General features: G+C 44.0%; 1 protein-coding gene across 8 annotated transcripts in view; it reads right to left on the reverse strand.

The window, feature by feature from the left end:
* LOC135220552 (pseudouridylate synthase 1 homolog) overlaps nt 1-27508 on the reverse strand; it is a 217279-nt gene that overhangs the window by 133680 nt on the left and 56091 nt on the right. For all 8 annotated transcript variants that reach the window (XM_064257746.1, XM_064257745.1, XM_064257743.1 and 5 more), the window contains exon 3: nt 5928-6090. In XM_064257746.1, coding sequence (XP_064113816.1) covers nt 5928-6090 — 163 coding nt within the window. The remainder of the gene's footprint in view (nt 1-5927; nt 6091-27508) is intronic.

Here is a 27508-nt window from a genome sequence, read left to right on the forward strand (position 1 = left end):
GAAGCTGGCATGCGGTTGAGTGTGATCGCTAAGGAATACGGCCGAAATCCGTCGACGATAGGCACCATCCTTAAGCAGAAGGAAGCCATCAAAGCAGCTACACCTTCCAAGGGCGTGCCTATTTTGTCCAACAAGAGGTGCCACATGCACAATGAGATGGACAGGCTGCTTCTTGTATGGATTAAAGACAAAGAAATCGCTAGTGATACGATAACCGAGACGGCAATCTGCCACAAGACCAGCGCTATTTTCAGTGATCTGGTTGCCCAGGCCGAAGACGACAGAGGAGAAGGGACATCGACGCCAACCCCAGACTTCAAGGCTTCTCGTGGGTGGTTTGATAAATTCCAGAAACGGCATGGGGAGGCTGCCAGCTCGGACACGAAAGCGGCCAAAGCCTTCATTAAGACGTTCGACAAGATGACAATCAAGGAAGGCTACAGTTCTCGGCAAGTCTTAAACTGTGACGAGACTGGCCTTCTTTGGAAAAAAAAATGCCTTGTCGGATGTACATCACGCAAGAAGAGAAGAAGCTACCCCGGCATAAGCCTATGAAAGACAGGCTTACGCTTGCACTTTGTTCCACGCCCGTGGGAATTGTAAGGTGAAGCCCCTACTTGTGTATCATTCCGAGACTCCTCGAGCCTTCAAGGCCCACAAAGTGCTAAAGGAGAAGCTTCCGGTGATGTGGAGGGCTAATGCGAAAGCCTGGGTAACGAGACTTTTGTTCACCGAGTAGGTAAATCTGTTTCGGCCCGACAGTGAAGAAATTCTTGGAAGAGAAGTGCCTCCCTCTGAAATGTCTGCTGTTGTTGGACAATGCCCCTGCTCACCCTCCTGGCCTTGAGGAAGATATCCTAGCGGAGTATTCTTTTATCATGGTTATTTATCTTCCGCCTAACACCACCCCTCTCCTCCAGCCCATGGACCAGCAATTGATAACGAACTTCAAGAAGCTGTATATGAAACATCTTTTTAAGAGATGTTTCGACATCACCAATACCACAAACCTCACCTTGCGTGAATTTTGGAAAGAACATTTCGATATCGTCATATGCATCCGACTCATTGATCAAGCATGGTAGGAGGTTTCAAGGCGAACCTTGAATTCTTCATGGAGGAAACTCTGGCCTGATGCCGTATCCGCCCGAGACTTTGAGGGATTCAACGTGGGCGAAGCTGATGCAGATTCAGAAACAGTTGACGATCCTGAAACTGTTTCATAACCAGATCTTGATGAGATCGTTGCACTCAGCAAGTCCATGGGGCTGGTCGTCGACGAGGATGACATCAATGACCTTCTCGATAAGCACCAAGAGGAGCTTACGACGGATGACCTGAAGGAGTTGGAGGCCATGAAACATAACATCGTTCAAGAAGAGTTCTCTAGCAGCGGCGAGGAGGAGGAGGAGGACCCTATGACAATGGCAGAAATTAAGGATGCTCTAGCTGCTTTTCATAAAGTGCAATCATTTATAGAAAAGATACACCCCAAAAAGGCTTACACAGGTCGTATGCTTGCGCAGTTCGATGACGTTTGCCTGAGTCGTTTCAGGAACATTGTGAAAAGAAGGCCGAAGCAATCTTCCTTGGATAGTTATTTTTTAAAGAGGCCTTTAGTAGTAGTAAGCAAACAGGAAGATCCAAGAGATACGAAAAAAGAGAAAGTTGAAAGTGGCAAAGAAACTGAAATTTTGTAAAAAACGTTAAGTATAAAAAAGTAAAAAAAAATGTAAAAATAAAAAAAAGCCAAAACAAAAGAAATTTAATTTTAAGTTTTTTGTAAAGTTAAGTGTTAATTTTTTCTGCCATTTGTTAATGTGTTTCGTAAAGTTTAGTGTTAATGTTTTTTGCCATTCTTTAATGTATCGTAAAGTTAAGTCCATGTTTTCTGCCGTTTGCCCTCCTCCTCTGTCGCAACTTTCGGACATCGCCTCACTGAAAGGTAAGGTTCCACATTTTACTATATACGTACGTACATTATTTCTTGTACCCTGTACACTAATGCACTTTATTTACAGGTACAGTCACGGTTAGGTTAGGTATTGAATGGTCCAAATTGTTGTATTTCATTGTTTATTGGTCTATTTAGCTTATTATAAAATTTACTGTGGTGTTTTTGTAGGGCTTAGAACAAATTGGGCAATTAACATGTAAAACGTAGTTCTAGATACAAAAAAATCAGGTTACGAAGGCCGCTTCGGAATGGATTAATTTCGTAACCTGAAGGACTACTGTAAATATAACAAGCCGTTTGAGTTACCATGATAGTAAGTGCTTATTTTGTACTGGGTATGTGTAAACCTCTATTTGTCACAGAGAGAGAGAGAGAGAGAGAGAGATAGAGGGAGTAGAGAAAAGAAAGAGAGAGCGAGAGAGAGAGTAGAGAGAAGAGAGAGAGAGAAAGAAAGAGGAGAGAGGAGAGAAGAGAGAGAGAGAGAGGATAATCTTATCATGAAATACTTTATGAAATGTCTATATTCATTACTTATGTCCATGATAAGAATTTTCTATATCATTTGCATATTTTTATGATAGGTGGTGGTTGTAGTTTTGATACAGTACATATACAGATGCTTACAATAAAATAAAAACAAAAATAAAGTAAAAACCTATTGTATTTTCTCTGAATGATCTCAAATAACCCCTAGGACATGAGTTTATGTAAAATTATTCAAATTAGTTACTAAGTTTATTTATAAAACACTTCAATAATCAGAAGTAAGTTTTTTTACATAATTTACAACAATAGCTTTTTTATGTATTTTAAATATCAAAGTATTTTATTTCTTACAACTATTATATGATTAAATGATATATTTGCAAAAGACTAGGAGATTGCACCATTTTTATTCACTTTATTGCTTCAAATATATGCTTTTATTATTGAACTTGTAAGTAATAAATATTCTCGCAATACGATACACCATTTTAAACCCACTTTACAATAATAGCAATGGCAAGAATAGTTACTATATGAATAGATAAATAAAAAAATATGAAGCAAATAAACTATTTGTAATAAACTATTTTTAAACAGTAAAGGCTGCTACAGCAACTAGAAAGAGCATTCATTTTTTGAGAACAGTAAATACTGCTATAGCAACTAAAAAGGGCATTCATTTTTGAGAACAGAAAAAAATAGTCATTTTTGTTATCATAACACTGTGATATAGAGTATAATAAGTTGTAATGGTTATTTGTCAAAAATAGGCTAAAACATCACAACCTAACAATGAGTGTAGGAAGTAAAAATACACTATCCTCTACCGGCCTCAACAACAAGCCCGTTATATTCAACTCCCTCCCCACCCATGAGTGGCAACTGACAGACTGGCTACCGGTGGTACTACCGCACCACCTATTCATCGGGCAAAATGCCACGTCGCGCAATAAAAGTAACTTTGATGGTTTTTAACAAAATAACAAAGAGAAGGAGGGAGAACATATTTTGTTGACACAAGCACGAAGTAATTACAAAGGTGTTGGTAGAGTTATGTATTAGATTCTGAAGTAGCATTTTTTGTCAATATAGCCACAACACTGGACAGTTATAAAATTACACTGATGCATTTCTCGGGTTAAGGGTAATGCATCAAGCTAACTTATAAATGAAATCCAAGTGATCTGGGAGCATGATTTGTTTCATATTTGGGGCTAAACTCTAGAAATAAGCATTTATTTGCACTTTTAATGACTTGTACCAAAAATTTGTGGTACCTTCTGCTCTGCAACGGGTTCTGGGACCTAACCTCGTGAATGTTTGAGGTATTACTGTATATCAAATATCTTTGGGCCTTGGTCCCTGGTGCGGGCATGTCAGACAATGCTGAGTTCCAGATAATGAAGATCTGTATAATCAAAGGATTACTTTTATACTAGATACAGTGTGTCACTGACTTACAGTGACAACAACTGACGGCAGATTCAGATCTTTAAGCGCTTTTTCAGTGCCGTTAAAGGCCTTTTACAGAGCTGTAACTTAATGCTGCTATCAAGTTGCGATGTTGTAAGCACTGTTAAAGTGACGATAGTGGCAAAACAATGACAAAGTGGAAATCAACTTAGGGCGCAGTGCTGGAATGGATCCCCCATCATAAGTTGGGGACCTACTGTACAGTATATATTTTCTTGCAGTAATAAAGATGTCTCGCTAAGAACAAAATATGTCTTCAAAAGTACTACCTCTCCCTCACAATTAGGCCAAAGTACTTACCAATTAAAGAAGTCTTTGTTTCCACGGTGGAAGAAATTGAGAAAAAAAACTTGCACGTTGAACACAGGAAGGTGAAAAACTTATATTGCATCAATGTCCTAACACAAAGCTAAAAACCAATACTTCCAAGGTCTTCTCAAAATGTGCCTCACCCGAAGCAGTTTTAACTTCCTGCTCGTTTTAACAGAAGCCCAGGTACAAGCATACAAAAGAACACTGATCAACAGATTCACCTTCAGCAAAAAGGAGTGAAAGCAGATCAACGCAAACTACGAATCACTTAAAAATTGAAGGAGAATCAACCTCATCTGGGTTGAAAACCATCAAATCTAAAGAAACAGCCGAGGCAGCATAATACAGCAGATCAACAGATGAAGATGGTGAGGTGAGGTGATAAACGGCAGAAAGATGTACCAAGGAATGTCATCAATGACATCATGGGATGCCAGTGTTAAGTACCAGATGGCTGAGACAGCCAGCTGAATGGGAGAAGGTAGAAGGTTCTCACATGACGTCACCACAGAACTAGGATGGCAGCTGGATCTATCTGCACAACACTTTAAACAGCGATTGCTGAGGAACAAGAGCTGGTTCTAGCACAAGGCTGGCTTGATCTAGATAAATATATGGCAGAAGAGGAAGGGCACCACTAGTACAAATAGGAGCAATTGTCACACAGTGATGAATGAGAGGTGAATGTAGGGTAACTGAGTATAAGGGAGGGTTAATGTTAGAAATGGAAGCAGTAATGATGATACAGGGCAACTAAATGATTAACGACTCAAGTACTGACTCCATCAGTTCACACACATTACTGTCACTCTCTCCAAAAACAGATAACACTTGAGCCAGCAAAGGCAAGTGCTAAGTCTACTAATAAGTCCGCTGGAAAATGTGTCAAATACAAGCAAAAAGACAGTTGAGAGAGGTGGCAAAAGGCACAAACCTTGGCCCTGAGACACTTTGGTTTCTTGTCAGTGGAGAAGACCAACTGACACAGGGCAGTCTAGAGGGTGGGCTACAGACAGATGAAGGGTCTGACACCTCTCTTGTGGGGGAACTGAAAAAGGTTGATCACTAAGATGGAACCTATCACTTTGTTCCTTAATCACATACAGAGTGCAGAATGGCAAAGCAGGTGAGTGAGAGAGGATTCAGGTAATGTCAGAGTAGGAGAGGCAACACCAGAAGAAGGAAAAACGAGTAGGCTTACAGCCAGGCCTAACAAATTGTCTACATAATCTATTGGCCTCTTGCATCTTTTGATACTTCAAAAAATTATTTATCCTATCATCAAACCATGCCTTACTTTCTTTACGAGACAAGGCACAATTGTGTCCCAATAGGTAAACTGACACAGGTACACACAAAACCCACTCCAATGAACAGCCTAATGCCTCTATCTCTGCATACATGAAAAAATCCAGAAATAGTTAAGATTATTATTGCCAATTCACACCATATGCACAAGGACACAGCATTAAGAATTCTAACAAGAATGTAAACATTCCTACCCCACCTGGTGAGTAAGCAGGTGATTACAGAGACAGTCCTTCATTAGCCATGAGTTATACTTTTGTCTATTTTGAATGCCAATTGCACTTCACAGCATGAAGATATAAGCGAACTTTAACAGTAGGTTTTATAGTGTAAGCTATTCATATGAAAATATGACATATATGAAATAAACTGGCTGGATTTCAAAACTTACCTCTGCATGCCCAAATAACCTTTTCCAGAGTAAGATAGTAAGAGGGCATACTTCCTACGCTTCCTTCTAACACTGTCACTCTCTTCAACAACAGGGTCAAGTTGAATGCGCTTCACATACTCCTCTGTCATTTTAGGCTCCAGAGGCCTTTTAATACCAGCTCCTACATTAAAAGTCATTTTGAGTAAAAGTACTGGCACATGGAAGATAATAAAAAGAAAAATATATGCATAACTTATATAAGTACAATTTTAGAACTGAATGTTCCAGTTTGGTTTGGATAATAATAGAAAAATAAAATTTTTGAAAGTAAATTGTATTTTTCCAAACTATACAAATCTGAAGTCCTGTACTATAGGAATTACTAAAGGCGTAACCTGGAAACAGCCGCTGAAATCTTTAAACAAGGCAGTTTGGATGAGTAGTTAACTACTCGTCCAGTAGTTGGGAGTCCCTCCCCACTGGATGTAAACATTCCAATTTGCTTTGGGCCCAAGTAACAAATTGAAGGGTGGCATGTGCTGGGCAGTTAGTGTAAAGTACATAGAAAGTACCTCAGGTTTGTAAAGTTAGGAAAAATAAAATTTACTTTCAAAAACTGTGATTTTTTCCTACATGATATACAAACCCTCGGTCCTTTACTAAAGGAAGACTCACTGATTGGTGGGAGGAATCTGAGTGAGCCTCTATGAACTGATGAGTTCAGCTCACCTGAGACTTCCTTCCTGGTCATAAGAGTGAGGAAGGAAATCCAGCCACTAACATCTGATTGGAGTTAGAAACTGCGAGATCACAGGCAGTCTTCTGGGTTTACTCATAAGGGGGGAGTATGTGTCCTCCTTATGAGAAAGCAAAGAACCAAAATGTCAGAAAGCAAATACAAGTACTATTGGGTTTGTTTTATGTCAGAGTCCCCCTTCCCTGCCTTCTTTAAAGGAAGGGGAAGATATTTGCTTCTATTATCTAGTCTGAGAAAACAGACAGGTTACTTTAAGGAGTGTCTTACCTGCATCAACTTCCCAGTCCAGCATGTATTGGTCAGTATACTCTCTGCCTGAAGGAAAAGAGTAGGATGAGAGAGATGAAAGAGAGCCAGTCACTCCAGAGATGTACTCCTCCATACTGAAACAACGAGGGAAGATGCAACCTTGTCCAGTTAGAGGAGCTGGGTAAGCTACACAACTTGTTGAGCAGCCACCACCGGTCCAAGGAAAATGCACCCAGATGAACCAGCAGTTTCTTATGAAATATGAAGGATGGGGCAAAGCCCCTTACCTCGCAAACTCTTGGAGGAAGTGTACCAGTGTCGTCTACACCAGCAGCAGAGTACACCTTCCTGATCCTCTCATGAAGCCAGAAAGAAACAAGGGGTTTTGGAATGTCCGGTGCTAACAAAGAGTTGTCAACACCCAGGCCAGAGATGTTGAGCCCTCTTCTGAGAGCGCCATAGCACTCTAGTGGGACAGAGCAGCAACTTGACTGGATCATCACCAACAAAGTCACTTAAGGAGGGGATGGTGAAAGACTTGACTTTAGCATCAGGGACTGGTGGATTCTGAGTCTTCGCTATAAAATCCAAAATCCAGGAAGAAATCGAGCGTAACCGATCCCCATCCCCTTGAGTGTTTTATGTCAAAGAAAAGACCATGAAATTTTCCAACTCTACTTGCCAATGCCAGGGCTAACAGGAAATTGGTCTTGAGGGTCAGATCCCTGTTTGACGACTCTTGAAGGGGCACGTACAGGGTACGAGTCAGGCTCTACAACACGAGAGTCACATCCCAAGCAGAGGCCTGAGATCCCTGGATGGGCAAGAGCTTTTGAAGCTCCTCATGAGTAATAATGTGTCAAAGGAGGAAGAGATATAAATGCCCTTCAACTTCAAGACTAGGCCTCGTGCAGGTCTATAGCCTTTCACAGCGGATACAGAGAGGAGCTTCTCTCAGCAAAGGAAGACGAGGAAATCTGCGACCTGCTGAAGAGGGGTTCTTACAACACCAACCACAGATGATGGCCCACTTTCCCTGGTATGTCACTTCAGAGGACTGTCTGAGGTATCCTCCCATCTCAGTTGCTGATGTTTGGCGAGAAAAACCTCTCACTCACAAGACGTGGTGGATAACCTCCAGCCATGAAGACACAGGGAAGGCACTGCCTCATGGTACTGTTCTACGTGTGGTTGACACAAAAGGTCATGCCTGGGAGGAATCTCTCTGAGTGTCTCGGACAGAAGAGCTAGAAGCTTGGGAAGCCAAACAGCCTGGGGCCATTTGGGCACCACCAGAATCATCCACAGATTCCAGGCGGTCAACACCACTGATCACCAAGTGAATCATGCTAAATGGGAGAAAGGCATATACCTTGAGGTTGTCCCACAGGTGTTGGAACATTGCCCTCTGCAGCGGCCCATAGGTCTGTTACAACGGAGCAGGAGGTCTCTAGCTTTCTATTGAACTGGGTGGGGAACAGGTCTACGACTGGTTGCTCCCATAAGCTGAACAACTTTTCTGCCACATCTTGGTGTAGGGTCCACTCGGTTCCTATCACCTGATAATGGCGGCTGAGCTTGCCTGTCGCTTCATTCCTCTTACCTGGAATGTACCTGGCTGACTGCTCTACGGGGCTACTGCCCACTTATGCACCTGCACTGTCAACTGGTGTAGTGAAGAGAGAATTGAGACTCCCTTGCTTGTTGACATATGCCACTACTGTGGTATCATTACTCATCAGTACCACAGTCTCCCATCACTCAATCCTGAAACTCTTGGAGGGCCAGGAAGGCTGCCTCAAGTTCCTGGATGTTGATGTGAAGGTGCTTGTTGTGATGATTCCACACTCCTGCAGTCAGCAACTCCTCCAGGTGTGTGGCCCATCCCTTGGTCAATGCATCTGAGAACAGAAGCAAGTCCAGGGGGGGGAGGGGGGGAGTGCAAAGAGGTTCCTGTCATTGAGCCACCAGTCCAAATCCCCTCTCATCTCCGGCGAGAGGGAGATGAGAACGGACTAACAGTTGCGAAACTGAGACCAATACTCCCTCAGTTTCCACTGGAGAGACCGAAGGTGAAGCTGCCCATGAGGGACCATCTTGTCCAATAATGAAAGGTGACCAATCACAACTTGCCACTGCCAAGTTGACTGTTCCTGTTGAGACAAGAATAGCCGCACCGCTTCCCTGAACCTTCTGATACAAGAGTGAGGGGAAGCCTCTTGCAGCTACCATGTCTATCAGCATGCCCAGGTACTTTGTCCTCGGCCTGGGCTTGAGTTTGGACTTCTCAAGATTTATAATGATCCCTAGATCACGACAAAACTTGAGTTGATCCCTGTCTTGCAGCAACTGTCAGAGGGAACTCACCAGGACCAGCCAATTGTTGAGGTACCTCAATAGACGTATCATGTGCAAATGTGATCAAGTTGACAACAGGGTGAACACTCGTGGACACGTGGGGAGTGGTCGAGAGCCAGAAACAGAGTTATGGAGAAGTGATGTAGTGGTTGCATTTGACAACGTTCTCAAGGGTCACTTGTAAGGGAGAGAAAGAGAGAGAAGGTGAGAGTGGCTGGTTGTTTTGGTTGTTGTCTTGTTAGGTGTTCGTTGGAGGCAATAGGAAAGGTTTGGATGTTTTGTGTATTTGCTATATCATGTTTTATGTTTATTTGTTGTTTTTAAGATAGTATGGGTTTTGTCTGCGGACTTGGTCGCAGAACCTTGAGGGAGTCAGGGTGCAGTAGTCTGTATTGGGCAGTTTTTGGTCAGTCTGGTCAGAGGTAGTGATTCGCTGTTGTATGTTTTCTGGATTGTTTTGATATTGTGTAATTGAGTTTGTTGTGCTTGTGTCCGTCTGAAGGTTGTTGAGCCTGTGAGCTTCTGTTGTGTTTGATTTGTGTTATTGTGAACTCTTGATAGTGATTGGTATTTGTGTTGTTTAGTTGATGTGTAGTCTTGATGTTGATTGGAGTTTGTTTGTGTTGGAATTGTGGTGTTTGTTGAGCTGTGTGAAATATTGGTGTTGTAGGAGTTTGTTTGTGTTAAGTGATTTATCGTGCTATGTATGGGCTTGGTGCTTATTTGTTTTTTTTTGGTTTTTAGTGTTCAGTGGGAATTCACTAGTGACAGTGGAGTTGTTTTTCGATGGTCATATTACGCTGAAAGAACAGCTTCTCGCCCTAATTGTGTCAAGTTTCCTGGGGATTAAATGTGTTTGAGATTGTCTTTTTTGCCTTGCTGAACCAAGTGTCCTGTTAGTAATTAAAGTAACATAAAGGGGAAAGTGTGGCTGGGGGAAATTTATAAGCCAGGAGTGGTTAATGTAAATGTGGGGAGGTTCTTGCTTGCTTTTGTCTTTTTTAGCTTGTGATCCCACCACAGAGTGCCCTGAATTGGTACACTGTCTCCCTAAGGATGAAGCAGAGGTACTTGCACAACGACTGATGGATGAGCATCTGGAAATACCATCTTTCAAGTCCACTGTAAGCATAAAGTCATTCTCCTTGATGGAGGCGAGCATAGTACGTGCCATCTCCATCTTGAACAGAGTCTGGCGAACAACTTGGTTCAGGGAAAAGAGATTTATGACTGTCTCCAACCTCCCAAAGTCCTCTCTACGAGAGAGACTTAGCTGTAAAACACAGAGAACCAGCCCAAAATGACTTCTACAGTGCCCTTGCTCATCATCATCTGCACTTATTGCAAAAGTGCTTGGTACTTCTGTGAACCTAAGAGGTTACAATTGCAGACAGACCGGGTGCTTGGTGAGAGGTGGCAGAGAAATGAAGGGAGGCAGAAATCGTCTACTACCCAGGTTTTCGCTCCGTATCACTGCCAAGTTGCCCAATGGTTCGATAGGCAACCCCCCACCAAAAGCAGCTGGAAGGAAACGTCGCCCATAGCATTTTCCCTTCTTTTCCTTGGCCCCCTTTCCCGAAGGCAAGGAGGGCTGAAAGTGATGCGAATGCGCTCCTTTCAACAAAAGAGAAGAAGGCTGGGTTGCTTCATGGGCGCCCTTAGAGAGGAGGACTTCTTAGGGGCTAAAGAACAGCTGGCTAGACTTGAAGATCTAGCCGCAGTGGAACCCGAAGACCCACAGGTCTTTGCCACTGCCTGAAGGACAAGGAAGTCTTTATTATTATCCTGGTGCTTGTCTACCACAGTATCTACCTGCTCTCAGTTAATGAGAGGGGCAGAACCCAGCAAAGGCCCGTTGTGAAGGGCTGAGACCGACTCTGGACCAGAGACCTGGATATCCAAGAGAGAGTGCATCTTCTCTTGAGCACCAGGTTACTCCACAGGTTTGCTGTCTGGTGGGCCAGGTAGGAAATAGCCCTACCTCTAGACTGGCACAGTCTCCTGAAGGCTGAGTCTTCTCCTGGGATGATAGCCCCAGAAGAAGCAGCAACTTTAGACACCGTGAACAACCACAAGTCTAGCCAGGAGACTGCCTGGAGAGCTGCCATGGTGGTAGCCTCCAAGGTAACTGCCTCTTGCTGAGAAAGGGATACACTCTCTGTAGTAAGATGCTGCAACGACAGACTGGGACCAAGATGAACCAGGTCCAGGTTAACCTGTTTAGTTGGTAAGGATCTCTCCGAGGGCATGTAGAAAAACACCTCTGATGAGGTAAAAGAGGGGGACACAGCTTGTCCAACTGATTGGACTGCAGGAAATTCTTCTATCCTGAGACAATACTTTATTAGCAAGTGCAGACCACAGCAGCCCCGTCGAAACCCTGGGTTCCTTCTTAGGACCCCAGAAGGGCTTGAGATGAGAGGGGTAGTGTCCTAAAGAAGAGGCCATGGTTGCTTCCCTGAGATCGTTGTGCTGACAAATCAGAGCTATGATCTCACCCAAGGTCCTCTGTATCTCAGGGGGTGTCTGAGTCTCTAGGCTAAGGGCCTCAAGCCCTTCAAGAGAATGGTCCTCCCGATCTAGTCTCCCTGAAGGGAGAACCTCGCCAGACCCCCTTGATCCTTCCTTAACAATGTGGGTATATGTCCAGTGGGGGACTAAAAAACCCCTAGGATCATAGGCCCCCATCACCAAACCCTGCAGAGAGCACTCTGCAGGAGTCCTCCTATCTACTTTGCCCCTCCCAGTGTATCCCAAGGAAGTATAGGGAATAGGAGAGGAGGATCGGATGCTCTCATTCGTCTTACCAACAACAATGCTAGGAGGAATAAGCCGTGTGTCATCATCAACCCATGGTGATGAAGGCAACACAAGTCTAGGAGAGGGTGGTCGCCTCAGCAAGACGCTTTCCCCAGGAGAGTGCAGAGGTTCTTGCCATGTGGCTGACGAGCTCAGGCTCGTCACACTCTGTTGCTCATAGGAACATGGGTGAGAGTTAGGCGAGGCTGTGAGGCTGCGTGGCTGCGCAGCCAGCAGGTTGGTGAGAACATTCACTGTCCTCATGATGCATTCCAGTCCTCTTCGAAGCTGAAACCTTGTGCAAAGAGGACCGCACAGGGACCTCTTCTTAGCTCCTGATGCCTAGTCCCGAAAGACAAAAACATCTTCCAGGCATCTGATGAAGATGCCAGGCTTGGTTTTCACATGTAGGGCCAAGTCACCAGCGTGGCTTGGTCCCTTCTCTTGTTCTGCCCAACTGTCATGACAGTGAGAGGTCTATCCATCACTGACAGTGGATGTGTGGGCCTCCTTGGAGGATTGCACACTCAGGGAGACTTGCAAACGAGTACTCGACATAACTCCAGTTCCAGGGGAACTCCTGGGGCTCCCGTGACACTAGACCCTTGGGATAGCGTCACTATTCCCACTCCTGAAGGAGCAGGCGAGCAAACGAGAACCAACTGCTTCCTCAGGGATAGAATACAGACCCTTAGAAGCCTCATGATGAGACTTCTTAGGGGGCAGAGTAGCTTCCTTCCTCTTCTTAGGCCGAGAGGCCTTCAAAGAGGGAGGTGAAGAGGCAGCAGACGACGAAGATGAAGATGACGACACTTTCTGAGACCTCTTCTTCTTTGATTTCTTCTTCATCAACTTCCGCAGGAGAGTTGTCAGGGCCCCCAGGGGGTACCAGATGACTTGGCAGGTCCAGGAGAAGGAGCAGGAGCAGGTACAGGAGGTGGTCCAGGATCAGCAACAGGAACGACAGGTGGGGGTCATCTCTGACACCCCCAAGGGTGACAGGAGGAGGAGCAGGAACTACAAGAACTACAGGAACAAACATGGGAGCCACACCAAAACCAGGAGGCAGCAGCACTGAAGTCACAGGCGCTGGGGGATGGGCATGAGTACCCAATACCAACGTTAGGGGTCACATTAGTTGGGTGGTGTACATAAGCGAGGTGGCGCAGGATCAAAACTGTGCATAGTCACTATAGATGTGGTGGAGGTGACTACAGCATGAGTTACTGCAGTGCTGGCACTAGTACTATTCAGCTGTGCCAGCAATATATCCACAGACAGAAGCCCCACCAGGCCCAGTGAAGCCCACGCCTAATCCAATCCTGACACTTCACCTGCTGAAGACAAAGTCGGGTAAATAGGAGGGGTAACCTCTCGCCCTGAAGGAGTACCTTCAGAGTGAGAGGAGACCCCCAGAGGAGTGTTGCTTTGATCCAGAGCCAGGGCCCCCTCCCCCTATTTTTTTCCTCGATCCAAAGAGAAGGATGAAGCAGAGGCTTCCCCTCAAGGGAAGGCAGTGAGAATGGGACAATTGCTGGGAGAGCGGTAGGAAAATGACTGATTAACTACCAAGGGAGTGGTTGGGGCGTGTTACCCCCAGCCACAGGCTAGGGCACCTTCCTGATACTGCCTTCTCCCGACAAACAATTATTCATATCACACTCACACCCTCAGGAGAAGGAACACAGGGTGTGAGGATCAACATCCACAGAAGAACTGAAGCTACAGCACTTCCCATCCTGCACCCCGGAGGCACTGCCAGACAAAGCAGACTTAAGCAATTGTGATTCTTGGTGTTTGCATTTCAAAAATATTACAATCAAACACACAAAGAACACAATTATGCACATACATCCAGAAAACAAGGAACAATCCCACTGGGATTGAAAGGAAATCAGCTTGTAAACAGTCGGACAGAGAGCGAAGAAACACATCTTTCCCTGATGACAGCAGAGAGCAAATTGGAATGTTCTCATCCAGTCGGGAGGGCCTCCTGACTACCAGACTGGTAGTTAACTACCGAACCACTTGTTTAAAGATTTCAGTGGATATGTCCAGGTTATGCATTAAGTAATTGCTATTGTGAAGGACTGAGGGTTTGTATATCTTGCAGGAACATCAGACTACGCAAAGTAGGACACACATTCCATGATTCTATTATACTAATACTTAAAAATTGTAATTCACACTAAATTTAAACAAGTCACAGACGTCAAGTTCTGAAAAAGATGGAAAATTTATCACATCTGTAAAACTTTACAATTTGCCTCTAAAACCAACTCTGGCCTTCTACCAGGTAAGGAAAATGACTTAAAGCTGCAATGACAGGATGTCTATTCTCTACTCAACATACAGTAAATGAAGACACAACACCTTACACAATTTGGATTCAGCACATAATTTCATATCATTCTTGACTAGTAATTCTTTCCTTTATTAAATAGTAATTGCCAAGAGAGGAAGGAAACTTGAATCCCTTCACCGCCGATGAAAAGACTGGTGCCCCTTCAGATAGCTAACCTACACTAACATCCTCCAGCTTGTATGACATTCTCACTCTCTGTTTACTGGAAAAGATGGAAGAAAAAGAGAGGAAGGAGAACCAATCACTCCTAACCTGTCTCCTACCAACCAGATACCCAGACAAGGTGCTACCTGCCCCAAAAGGTGTTGGGCTAACCAACCTGTTGAGTATCTACCACTGGTCCAAGGAAAGCAAGTCTAAGGCCATTGGGCAACATTCTATGAGTAAAACATTATGTAGGTGATCACACACCATCACCTCTCCGCATACTAATATCTGAAAGCCGACAGGTTCCTACTGAGTGCAAAGGACAGGGTGATGACCCACTATCATCAGCTCTCACCCAGGATGTAATTCTCCTTCCACACTAGAAGACATAATGCCCAAAGATCAACTTACAAAGCCAAGAGATATATACAAATACTTGCTATCCCCACTAAAAACACTTAAAACTGCCATCTTGAAAGTTCAATACCAAAATGAATACTTCAAGTATCATCCTACATCAAACATATCTTAAACTATTAGCACAGTGGTCCCCCATATTCACAGGGGATAGGTACCAGACTGGCTGTCGCCCCCCCCCCCCCCCCCCCCCCCCCCCCCCCCCACAATAATAGTTGAAACACCTATAAAAATGGTTAAAATGGCCTATTTTGTTAGTGAAAACTCAAGAAAAAACACTAAAAATTGATATACCTGGTTTTTTTAATGGTTATATCACAAAAAGTGCATTTTATGATGAGAGAGAGAGAGAGAGAAGAGAGAAGGAGAGAGAGAGGAGAGGAGAGAGAGAGAGAAGAGAGAGAGAGATAGAGAGAGAGAGAAGAGAGAGAGAGAGAGAGAGAGAGAGAGAGGAGAGAGAGAGAGAGAGAGAGAGAGAGAGAGGGAAAAAAAAAAATGATATTGTTATGATACAATAAAGTTTGTTCATACTTACCTGGCAGATATATATATAGCTGTATTTTCCGAAGTCCGACAGAAATTAAAAAAATTACGACACACGTAGTGGGAGTCAGGTGGTTAGTACCCATTCCCGCCGCTGGGAGGCGGGTATCAGGAACCATTCCCATTTTCTATTCATAATTTTATTTCCACTGTCTCCTGAGGGGAGGTGGGTGGGTACTTAAATTATATATATCTGCCAGGTAAGTATGAACAAACTTTATTGTATCATAACAATATCATTTTGTTCATGAAACTTACCTGTCAGATATATATATAGCTGAATCCCACCTTTGGTGGTGGGAAGAGACAGAATAGAATTTTAGGAAATATATACATGCAGATAATTGATATCTTGGTTCCTTACCTGTTAGCATAGCTGGCTTCGTGGTTACTGCCACGTAAGTCTTGCTTGTGCTACTAGAGTTGCCAGCGAGGTAGAGACCTATAAGCTGGTGCACTCAAGATGATCTGTCAACGGGGGCGTGACCACGATGTGACTAGACCATTGACCATACAATGAGGGCAACGAAGTAAAAAACCACCTGGCCTAGTCTACCAAAGGTATCCCACTAAACTAGACTAAAGAAGGGAGATCTGCCCCCCTCGGGCGGTCGGCCCCACCCCACCAAAAAAACCAAAAAACACACAATTAAAAGCTCACCTAACCACTAAAGGAAAGGATGAGTGCTACCTCCTGCCCCCTAAACAGTGTCTGCAGCAACGTATGGTCCAAGCGACGAGCAATGTTCGTATGTCGCTTTCACCTCCCGCAGGTAGTGTGAAGCGAACACCAAGTTGCTCCGCCAATATGTGGCACTCAAAATGTCACTGAGTGCCATATTTCTGTGAAAGGCTATCGAGGTCGAAATAGCCCTCACCTCGTGGGCATTCACTTTTAAAGGCTTCATGTCACTATCACTACATGTGGAATGAGCTTCCTTAATGGTGTCTCTCAAGAAGAAAGAAAGCGCGTTCTTTGACATGGGAAGATCAGGCTTCTTGACAGAGCACCACAAGTTGCCCGAAGGTCCTCTACAGTCCTTCGTTTTGTCTAAATAGAATTTGAGAGCCCTGACAGGGCACAGGACTCTCTCTGGCTCACTACCCACGATATCTGTCAAACCCTTGATTTCAAATGTCTTGGGCCAAGGGTTGGAAGGATTTTCGTTCTTTGCTAAGAACATAGGGCTTAAAGAACAAACGGCATAAGAGTTCTTAAACCCAACATGCTTGCTTATTGCCTGGATCTCACTAACTCTCTTTGCCGTCGCCAGAGCAGTTAGAAAAAGTGTCTTCCTTGTAAGGTTTCTAAGCGAAGCTAAGTTGAGCGGTTCAAAATTACTGGACATCAAAAACTTTAGAACAATGTCTAAGTTCCAAGAAGGAACTCTTGGTTGAGATACCTTCGAAGTCTCGAAAGACTTCAGGAGATCATGAAGGTCTCTGTTATTGGCTAAGTCCAGCCCTCTATGCCTAAAGACTACAGAAAGCACACTTTATGGAGGAGTAATTTTAGTTTATATTTGACAACATCTCCAAAGGTTGTGTGAGAGAGAGAGAGAGAGAGAGAGAGATTGGTGGAAGAATGAATGGGAGTGGTTAGATGGCGGTCGGAAGCATGTCTGTTGTGGCGCTCTGTAGGTAGTCAATGAAAGTCTGTTACGAGAGTTGTAAACAGTGAGGCGTCTGGTCAAGTGTTGGTTTTGGCAGCAGTTTTCCTTTGGTGTTTCGTTGTTTGGGTGTTATTTGATAGATTTTGGGGTTGTGAAGTTGTTGTGCGTGTGTCTGTCTGGTTGTGGTGAGGTTTAGAAGGTTGGTGGTGCATTTTCGGTGTCTGTTAGTGGTGGTTGGCCAGGGTGGTTTGGCGGGTTGTTGTACTGCTGTAAGTCGTGCCTGGTTTGGTTCGTGTTTTTTAAGGCGGTTGGTGTTCATCTGCATTTAGTCGTTGGGTTATTGAGTTTTTGTGGGGTTGTGGGTCCCGGGTGGTTGATTTGTGTTTGGTTGTCGGCGGTGGTTGTGTGTTGGCTAGCCTATAGCCTATATCCAGTGGACGACAGCACAGCCTAGTCCTAGGTATCAGAAGCCAGCGGTGAGTACCGTGTGTTGTGTTCTGTATGTAGGTATTGGGGCAATTGTCCTGCTGTGTTTTTTAGTGTTAAGTGGAAAGTGTGATTGAGGGTGGGTTTGATAGCCAGACAGGTTAAGTTTATGTGGGGAGGTTACTTGTTTTTGTGATCCCGCCACAACTTCTGTAGCCTTTTATCGTAGGCACCACTAAGCGAACTTCATTCCTCAAGTAGAGAAGGAAGTCTGCGATCTGGCTCACAGAGGTAGAGGTGGAGGAAATGCCTTTCTTCCTGCACCAGCTCCGAAAAACAGCCCACTTGGATTGGTATACGGCAATAGAGGAAGGTCTCCTTGCCGTTGCGATTGCTTTAGCCACAGGTCTTGAAAAACCCCTCGCTCTGGCCAACTTCTGGATAGTCTGAACGCAGTCAGACTCAGAGCGGGGAGGTTTTTGTGATACCTCTCGAAGTGGGGCTGTTTGAGTAGATCTATCCTTGGAGGCAGAGTCCTCGGAAAGTCTACTAGAAAAGACAGACATGACCTCTGTGAACCAGTCGGTTGCTGGCCAGAAGGGGGCGATGAGAGTCATCCTCGCTCCCTCTGATGCCGCGAATTTCCTTATTACTTCCCCTAGGATCTTGAACGGAGGAAAGGCATATACGTCTAGTCCCGTCCAGTCCCAAAGAAGAGCGTCTACTGCTACTGCTCCTGGGTCTAGAACTGGTGAGCAGTACAGCGGGAGTCTCGTTGTCCTGGAAGTTGCGAAGATGTCTACGAGCGGACATCCCCATAACTTCCACAACCTCTGGCATACTTCCTGATGAAGGGTCCACTCCGTCGGCAGTAGTTGACCTTGCCGACTGAGAAGATCTGCACGGACGTTTTCTACTCCTGATACGAATCTTGTCAGGATAGAGACGTCGTGTGCCTTCGCCCATAACAGGATTTCTTTTGCAAGGAAGAACAGGGATCGAGAGTGGGTTCCTCCCTGTTTCTTGAGGTATGCCAGGGCTGTGGTGTTGTCCGAGTTGATCTGCACCACATTGCCGGAGACTTCGTCCTGAAAGAACTGGAGCGCCAGATGAACTGCTGCCAGCTCCTTGAGGTTTATGTGCCAGGACACCTGTTCCCCTCTCCAGGTGCCTTCCTCCCCCCAGTGTTGCTCCCCACCCCCGGAACGGAAGAACAGCGTCGGAGAAGAACACTAGGTCGGGGCTCTGAAGCTTGAGGGAAAGACCCTCTGCGAGCTTCAAAGGATCAGTCCACCATCTTAGATGTTCCTTCACCTCTTCCGATAACACCAGAATCGATTCCAAATCGTTTTGGTGCTTCCAATTGTCCGCCAGGAAGAAATGAAGAGGTCTGAGGTGCAACCTCCCTAGGGAAACAAACTTCTCCAGTGAGGAAATGGTCCCCAGCAGACTCATCCATTCCCTCACCGAGCATGATTCTTTCCCCAGAAAGGCTGACACTTTGCTTAGGCAATCTAGTTGTCGCCCCTGGGACGGAAAAGCCCGAAAAGCCACTGAGTCCATCTGAATCCCCAGATAGACTAAGGACTGAGAAGGGGTCAGATGTGACTTTTCGAGGTTCACCAGAAGCCCCAGGGACTTCGTTAAAGACAAGGTCGTGTGAAGGTCCTCCAGACACCGGTCTTTCGAGGAGGCTCGTATGAGCTAGTCGTCCAGGTAGAGAGAGATCCTGACTTTGGAAAGATGAAGCCACCTCGCAATGTTCTTCATCAGTAGGGTGAATACCATCGGAGCAGTGCTGAGTCCGAAGCAGAGAGCCCTGAATTGAAACACTTTTCCTTTCAGGACAAACCGCAGGTATTTCCTCGACTGGGGGTGGATGGGGACGTGAAAATACGCGTCCTGGAGATCTAGTGAAGCCATCCAATCCCCCGGTCTTAAGGCTCCCATCACTGACTGAGGTGTCTCCATCTTGAACCTCTGCTTGATGACAAAGAGGTTCAGGCTGCTGACATCGAGTACCGGTCGCCATTCCCCCGACTGCTTTGGCACCAGGAACAGTCGGTTGTAAAATCCGGGGCAATTCAGGTCGGAGACCTGTTCTACGGCATGTTTCACGATCATCTGATCTAGCAGATCGTATAGCACTTGTTGCTTTTCTTCCCGATAAGAAGGTGACATATCCCTGGGTGTCGTAGACAGCGGGGGTGGTTTCAGGAACGGGATCCGGTAACCCTTCTTTATGATGTCTAAGGACCATTTGTCCGCACCTCTCTCTTCCCAGGCTTGCGCAAAAAGCTGAAGCCTGGCTCCAACCGGTGACTGAAGGACTTCTGTCTCACTTCTTGTTCTTGGCAAGCGCAGTGGCTCTGCCTCTGGAAGTGCCTCTTCCTCGAGGGGCTGGTCTCGAGGAAGAACTACCTCCAAAGGGCTTCGATTTCTTGAGAATCGAAACTCCCGAAGACGAAGGTACCGCAGGTCTCCTTGAAGATTGTGCGAGGAGATCTTGCGTGGCCTTCTCCTGTAGGCTGGTGGCATTGTCTTTTACCATAGCCTGGGGGAAGAGATGATCTGAAAAAGGAGTGAAGAGCAAATCTGCCTTTTGTGACGGAGAGACGGATTTAGCTGTGAAATTGCAAAACAGGGATCTCTTCTTCAAGAGCCCTGTGCAAAAGTGAGCTGTTAGCTCCTCCGAACCATCTCTGACGGCCTTGTCCATACACGACATTACGCTGGACAGCTCCCCCAGACTAATCGAGTCGGAACTCCTAGACTTGGCATCCAGAACTCCCAGACACCAATCTAGAGAGTTAAAGACCTCTAACGTTCGAAAGAGGCCTTTAAGGTGGTGGTCCATTTCCGTAGTAGACCAGGAAACTTTTGAAGAGGACAGGTGAGACCTCCTCGAGGCATCCACAATGCTTACGAAGTCTCCTTGGGCTGACGAGGGAAGTCTAATACCTACGTCTTCTCCCATCTCGTACCATATGCCTGCTTTCCCACTAAGTCTTGAAGGTGGAAGAGCAAAAGAGGTCTTTCCCTGAGACTTCCTTTTCTCCATCCAGTCATGGACTTTACGAAGAGCCCTCTTTGTCAAAAGGGACTTCTTCATTCTGACAAATGCAGAGACTTTGTTGATCTTAGAAGAAGAAAGTTGAGAGGGAGGAGAGCGAGGAGCTTCAGGATGAAAAGTATCTCCAAACTCCGATTGAAGAAGGCGGGTCAATACCTGGTAGTCAGAAGAGACCGCCGCCAACGGTTTCTCATCATCAACTTCAACCGAAGCGTCGCTAACCTCTGCTTCCAACACGGGTGAAGTCGGAGGAAGTAAGGCTGAACCAAGACTATCTGGTCTAAGTTTCCAAGAGGAGCGTTGCTGTGAAGTGGAAAGCAAAGCTGATTCCTTAATAGAAACTCCGGTTGCCTCTCTAAGTCCCGAAGTAACTTGCAAAGTATCCTCAAAAACAGGTGGGTGACGACGAAAATCCACATCCGCGTCCACCCGAGCGTCCGCTGGCGCACACCTGGCGTCCACTGGCGCGCGCCTGGCTGCTACTGGCGCTGGATTGGCGTCCACTCGCGCGCTGCTGGCGTCCGCTGGCGTGCGTATGACGTTCACTAAAGCGCGCTTAACATCTCGCGCGCGCTCTGCTTCCGCTGGTGCACTCTTAGTTGTCACTGGCGCTCGCTTGGCTTCCGACCAAGCGTCAAGATCCTGAACTTGCACCGAAGCGTCCACGCAAATATCGAGATCTCGCACAGCAAGTTTACGAGCGGGTAATACCGCTTCATGCGAAGAGCGTGTAACTTCCTCTTCACGTCCTCTAGAGAGCCGCTGGGGAGCCGCACAAACTCTAGCAGGAGAAGAAAGTGGAGAGAGAGACGAGCGAGGAGAAGGAGAGGGAGACCTTCTAGATCTCTTCACTGGTAGACGGTCATCCTTTCTCCGGGGAAGTGGTTGTGTCCCTCTCTTAGAAAGAGCATCAGCAAGTTGTTGCTGCAACGAGCGCAGGATCTTCTCAGTAGGAGAAGATTCCTTGTCAGGTGACGGGCCGATCCTGTGAGAAGGCGAGGGGACGCCTTCTTCCTTCTCCCAGGAACTGCCGCAGAACAGCGCTCGGTTCGGGAGCGACTGGGGCGCTAAAAAAGTCATCATCTGAATGACTCTTTAACGTTTCTTCTGTGGCGGGAAGGCTGCGAACACCCACTCTCCAGGCGAAGATCGCCGCTCGAGAGCAAAAACTGGACGTGAAGCGTCACGATCACCAACGCTCCTTTTCAGCGGGCGTGAAACTGACTGAGAGCTCCACAACTTGTGCGGGGAGGAAGCCTCTGAAGAAGAGAAACACTCTTTGAGGAGACGTGCACGCGCACGCTCCTTGGCAGTCTGGGTAGCGTCAACAGATACTGCCGAAGGCACGTCAGATCGGTGGGCGTTCCCTGTAACCCTCCTGCGGCTTTCGACATGCCCTCTCCCTGAAACCTGGGAGTCCGGCAGCGGTCTAGGCCTGGAGGCGAAATGGGGCCGATCTGACGCACCCTCCACAAATGAAGGAGCACTGTCACTGCACTTTGCACCTTCACTTTTGCCTTCTAAGGCGAGTACTTTAGATTCTAAATTACGAATCGACTCTAAGATAAGCGTAAAGGTATTACCCTCCACAGACACTGTTTCAGGGCCCGAAGGCAACACTACAGGGTTAGGAGTAGTGATTAAAGGAGGGTTAGTAGGAGAAACATGAACTTCCTGACGTTTACCTGAAACGCTCCTGGAGGAAGACCTCCTTAACCTATCCCGTTCAAGCTTACGAAGATAGGACTCATACGCTCTCCATCCAGAATCTGAAAGACACTCACATTCCTTGCAGCAACTTTCATACATACAATCATGCTCCCTGCAACTCTTACACAAAGTATGAGGGTTTACTGATGCTTTCAGTAGCCTACCTCAGACATTCACTCTTGGTACGAAACCTGGCGCTAGCCGAACTAGAACCAGACATCTTATTTAAAGAGAAATCAAGCCAAAATCAATCAAATCCACAATTAACGTGTGCCTAGCCACCGATCCAAAAGTCAAGATACCAACAAATCAAAAAGGGGTACTTATAGTAGCCAAGTTTCCTAAATTCAAGACGGAGGTGCTGAAAACTGTGTTTACAACACCGGCGACAGAAAAATTATGAATAGAAAATGGGAATAGTTCCTGATACCCGCCTCCCAGCGGCGGGAATGGGTACTAACCACCTGACTCCCACTACGTGTGTCGTAAGTTTTTTCATTTCTGTCGGACTTCGGAAAATACAGCTATATATATATCTGACAGGTAAGTTTCATGAACAAAAAGGAATTTGTGGATATTTCTCATAGAAAAATACTGCGAATAGGCTAATATCCCGCGAATAATGGGGGGATATGTTACAGAGAGAAATCCACAAATGTGAGTCCGCGAATCCCAAGAACACGAATACAGGGGCCCAACTGTATCCTATTATAGGCAGTCTGCGGTTATCAGCAATCTGGTTTTATGGAGCTTGTCTAGTGCCAAAAACTGGCACCAATTCATACCTAACACAGGTGCCATTAACTGGTTATTGGTACCAAAATCTGGTTATCAGTGCCAATAAGTGCCAAAAATTGCCAATTTTTGGTTATCAGCAATTATCGCTTATCATCAAGCCGTCGGAACAGAAACCTTCCCCCGCCCCTAACACCGAGGACTGCCTGTACTATATTAACCCTTAAACGCCGAAGCGGTATATTAAAAATCGTCTCCCGTATGCTGGCGGCGTTCGCGAGTGAGCACTGAAGCGGAAAAAATGTTTTTTTCAAAATATTGTACACTAAATTGCGATCATTTTGGTATATAACACATTGTAAAATGATCAAGGCAACAAAAAGAAAATATTATCACAAAATGATGCATGAATTTGTAACACGCAGACGTAAAAAATAGCTGTTTTAAAACATTCACCATCGAAATATTGTGCTAGAGACTTCCCGTTTGTTGCAAAATGAAGGTAATTGATTGAATATTACTAGGCTGTAAGTGTTGTAGCTTACAATTGCAGTTTTCGACCATTTCGGTCGAGTTAATGTTGACCAAAGGACGAATTTTTTCTATTTATCGTTATTTATATAAAAATATTTCAAAATAGATAAAAGCTACAACCATGGGTGGTTTTTCGTTGTATTCTACATGAAATTGCGCACATTTTCATATATAAAACTTTATGTAACGGCTAATTAAAAATTGGTGTAAACATTACGAAAATCGGACGAGAAAATTTATGATTTTTTCGGAAGAGTTACCACGTCGACGTAAGGAAAAAGTTTATTTCATAAATTCACCATAAATCAAAATATTGTGCTAGAGACTTCCCATTTGTTTCAAAATAAAGGTAAATGATTGAATATTACTAGAATGTAATAGTTTTAGCTTACAATTGCGTTTTTCAACCATTTCGGTAGAGTCAAAGTTGACCAAAGGTTGAAATTTTGGCACATCGTTATTTATATAAAAATATTTCAAAACTGATAAAAGCTACAACCATGGGTTGTTTTTGGTTGTATTCTACATGAAATTGCGCACATTTTCATATATAAAACTTTATGTAACGGCTAATTTAAAATGGCAAACATTACAACAATTGGACGAAAAAATTTATGATTTTTTTTTTGAAGAGTTACCACGCTGACGTAAGGAAATTTTTTTTTTTTCATAAATTCACCATAAATCGAAATATTGTGCTAGAGACTTCCAATTTGTTGCAAAATAAATCTAAATGATTGAATATTACTAGAATGCAAGAGTTTTAGCTTACAATTGCGTTTTTTTACCATTTCGGTCGAGTCAAAGTTGACCAAAGGTTGATATTTTGGCACTAATCATTATTTATTTGAAAATATTTCAAAACTGATAAAAGCTACAACCATGGGTTGTTTTTAATTGTATTCTATATGAAATTGCGCACATTTCCATATATAAAACTTTATGTAACAGCTAATTTAAAATGGTGCAAACATTATAATAATCAGACGAAAAAATTTATGATTTTTTCGGAAGAGTTACACCACGTCGACGTAAGGAAAAAGTTTTTTCATAAATTCACCATAAATTGAAATATTGTGCTAGAGACTTCCAATTTGTTGCAAAATGAAGGTAAATGGTTGAATATTACTAGAATATAAGAGTTTTAGCTTACAATTGCATTTTTCAACCATTTAGGTAGAGTCAAAGTTGACCAAAGGTTGAAATTTTGGCACTTATCGTTATTTATATGAAAATATTTCAAAACTGATAGAAGCTACAATCTTGAGTTGTTTTTTTGTTGCATTCTACATGAAATTGGGCATATTTTCATATATAATACTCCATGTAATGGCTAATATAAAATGGTGCAAAAATTATGTCAAAGTGACGAAATAATTTCAGAGATGTGTTGCTGATACTTTTGAGTGCGAGAAGAAAGAACCTTTTTTATATCGACGTACCATACGTCCAATCGGCACCCAACAGACAATTTATATCGACGTTTAATACGTCCAATCGGCGTTAAAGGGTTAATCTTTGAAATGATATTATTAATATCATTTTAAAGTTAATACGTCCAATCGGCGTTAAAGGGTTAATCTTTGAAATGATATTATTAATATCATTTTAAAGTCATCTTAAACATTTTACCCACAACCCTTAAAAGCTAGGCTATAAAATCAATATGCAACACCACAAGTAAACTTTGAGGTTGGCTAATTTAAGGAAAAAAAACATCAATGGAAAGAGGAAGATATGTGAATGCATAATAAAATAGTTTAAACTATACTTACCCAGTAATTATATAGCTAAGAGTTTCACTCGTTGGCAGTTAAAATCCTGAAATTCGCAATTCACGCTAATTTTCTGTTTCTGTTATGGCTAGGTAACAATGCCCTGCCCACTTTCAGGGGTAGGGAGAGGAACAACTAGGCAGAGCTCAGTTTCTTTATGCCCTTCAGTATAAATCCATGTTAGGGGACATAGGGTGGGCTCCAATCATATAATTACTGGACAAGTATAATTAAAACTTTATTTTATCATAACAATGTCATTTTCATTTATGTAACTTACCCAATAATTATATAACTGATTCCCACATTGCGAGAAGGAGGGAAGCATGGATAATTCTACCTCAACACTAAAAATAGACTGAGAATAGAAAAGCTTTGCCAACATTAATTAAAATGTTTGTTGATTCCTTACCTGATAAGAGTTGTTGTTGCAGGAAAATACAGCAACTGGTTGCCATTCATCTTATCATGTAACGGTGTGGCAGTAACGCCATGTAGCGCCTGTTACTTTAGTGGGACCTTTGTAGCGAAGGACAATTCCAATGGCTAACAAAGGATAAAAAATAATTGCCCCTGCCCAGGGTTCAGTACCAACAAATCACCAGAAATTACTAACTAACCACCACCACCCTACCAAAGGACTGGTAGGGTGGAGGTGGTTAGTTAGTAATTGCTTTGAATATAGGTAACAGCATTTCTAGAAATTTGTTGGTACTGAACCCTGGGCAAGGGCAATTATTTTTTATCCTGAGGTCCCTGGAATGGCTAGACAGAAAGAGTTTCTACATCAGTATATTAGAATCTCAACCGAGGAGAAACTAATACTTATGTGAAAGACTAGGGTGAGTGTGTACCCTTGTCTTTCACAGTTGAATCGGAAAAAAGTTAACTTTTGCAATTCTGACCAAGAAAAGTCCCATCAATGATGCCAACCAAAAAGGATGGCTATAATCCATGAAATTTACAGAGGACTGAAAGAGAATTTCAGCTATTTCATTGCTGTTTGGCAAAAAGGTCTGTGCTTGTAATGAAGTCTGGAAGTTTGTAGCTGTGTAATACACGGGGATGTACTGCCTGCACAAACCACTTCTTGACACTGTGAAGGTTGTTCAGGAGTTCTTCACTTTACCCTGACAGCACTTTACAAATTAGAAAATGTATATAAAAGACCATAAAAAAACTTAAAAATCATTCTGAGTCATTGCATTGGATATACAGACCTGTTATACACTGTGATAAACATAAAGATGATCTCTGAAGGGTAATTCTAGCAATGGTAAATGTGCAGCACTTGACATGAACCATGTATGAGAATTCTGAGCCAACCAGAGCTAAGTCTGTGGTGGCTGGGCAGAGTCGAATTAGTAGTCAGCCCTCAACAGAGAAGAGACAATACCAAACCCTTGATAAGGAGAAACAATACCAAGACGAACAAAATCTCAGTGAGAAGGCAGTACTCTGTCCTTAACTAGACTCCATATGCCGAACTGCCTGGTAGTATATTCCATCTTGGAATGCATTCAGCTTCTAGAGTTACTGAGTGCACTACAAATACATTCAAGCACCTACATATTAACTGAGACAAGAGGGAAAGAATCCATCTTGTTCGATGACAACCGTGGTGTTGTTGTTAAAGAATACCAGTAGTCGTCTCAAATCAAAACTGGCAACTCTTGGGAGGCCTGAAAGGCTGTCTTGAGTTTCAGCTTAATTAAGGGAAGGTGCTATTCATTTTGGTCACAAACCAGAAGAAATGACAAATTTTTAAAGACAATTTGTATTTTTTATAGCTACAAACCTGAGGTCTTACCAGTAGGATAATTTTCGAGCACGTAGGTGGATCCGGTTAAAATCAGAGATTGAAAAGCAAGAAATCTGTGATATCTGGCAACGTGCGTATATCGGGTGAAAACTGGTCAAAGTCTGTCATGTTTAGTCTTTCCCAATCCAGGATGTCATAAGATGAAAGAGGGGCAGCTAGAGGTGGGCAGTAAAATGTTAAGACCTCAGGTTTGTAGCTGTGAAAAACACAAATTGTCTTAGAAAATTTTATATTTGTTCATACGCAAACAAACTTTTTGCCTTAACGATACGCCAG

The sequence above is a fragment of the Macrobrachium nipponense genome, chromosome 2 (genome assembly GCF_015104395.2).
Source record: "Macrobrachium nipponense isolate FS-2020 chromosome 2, ASM1510439v2, whole genome shotgun sequence".
Lineage (NCBI taxonomy): Eukaryota > Metazoa > Arthropoda > Malacostraca > Decapoda > Palaemonidae > Macrobrachium > Macrobrachium nipponense.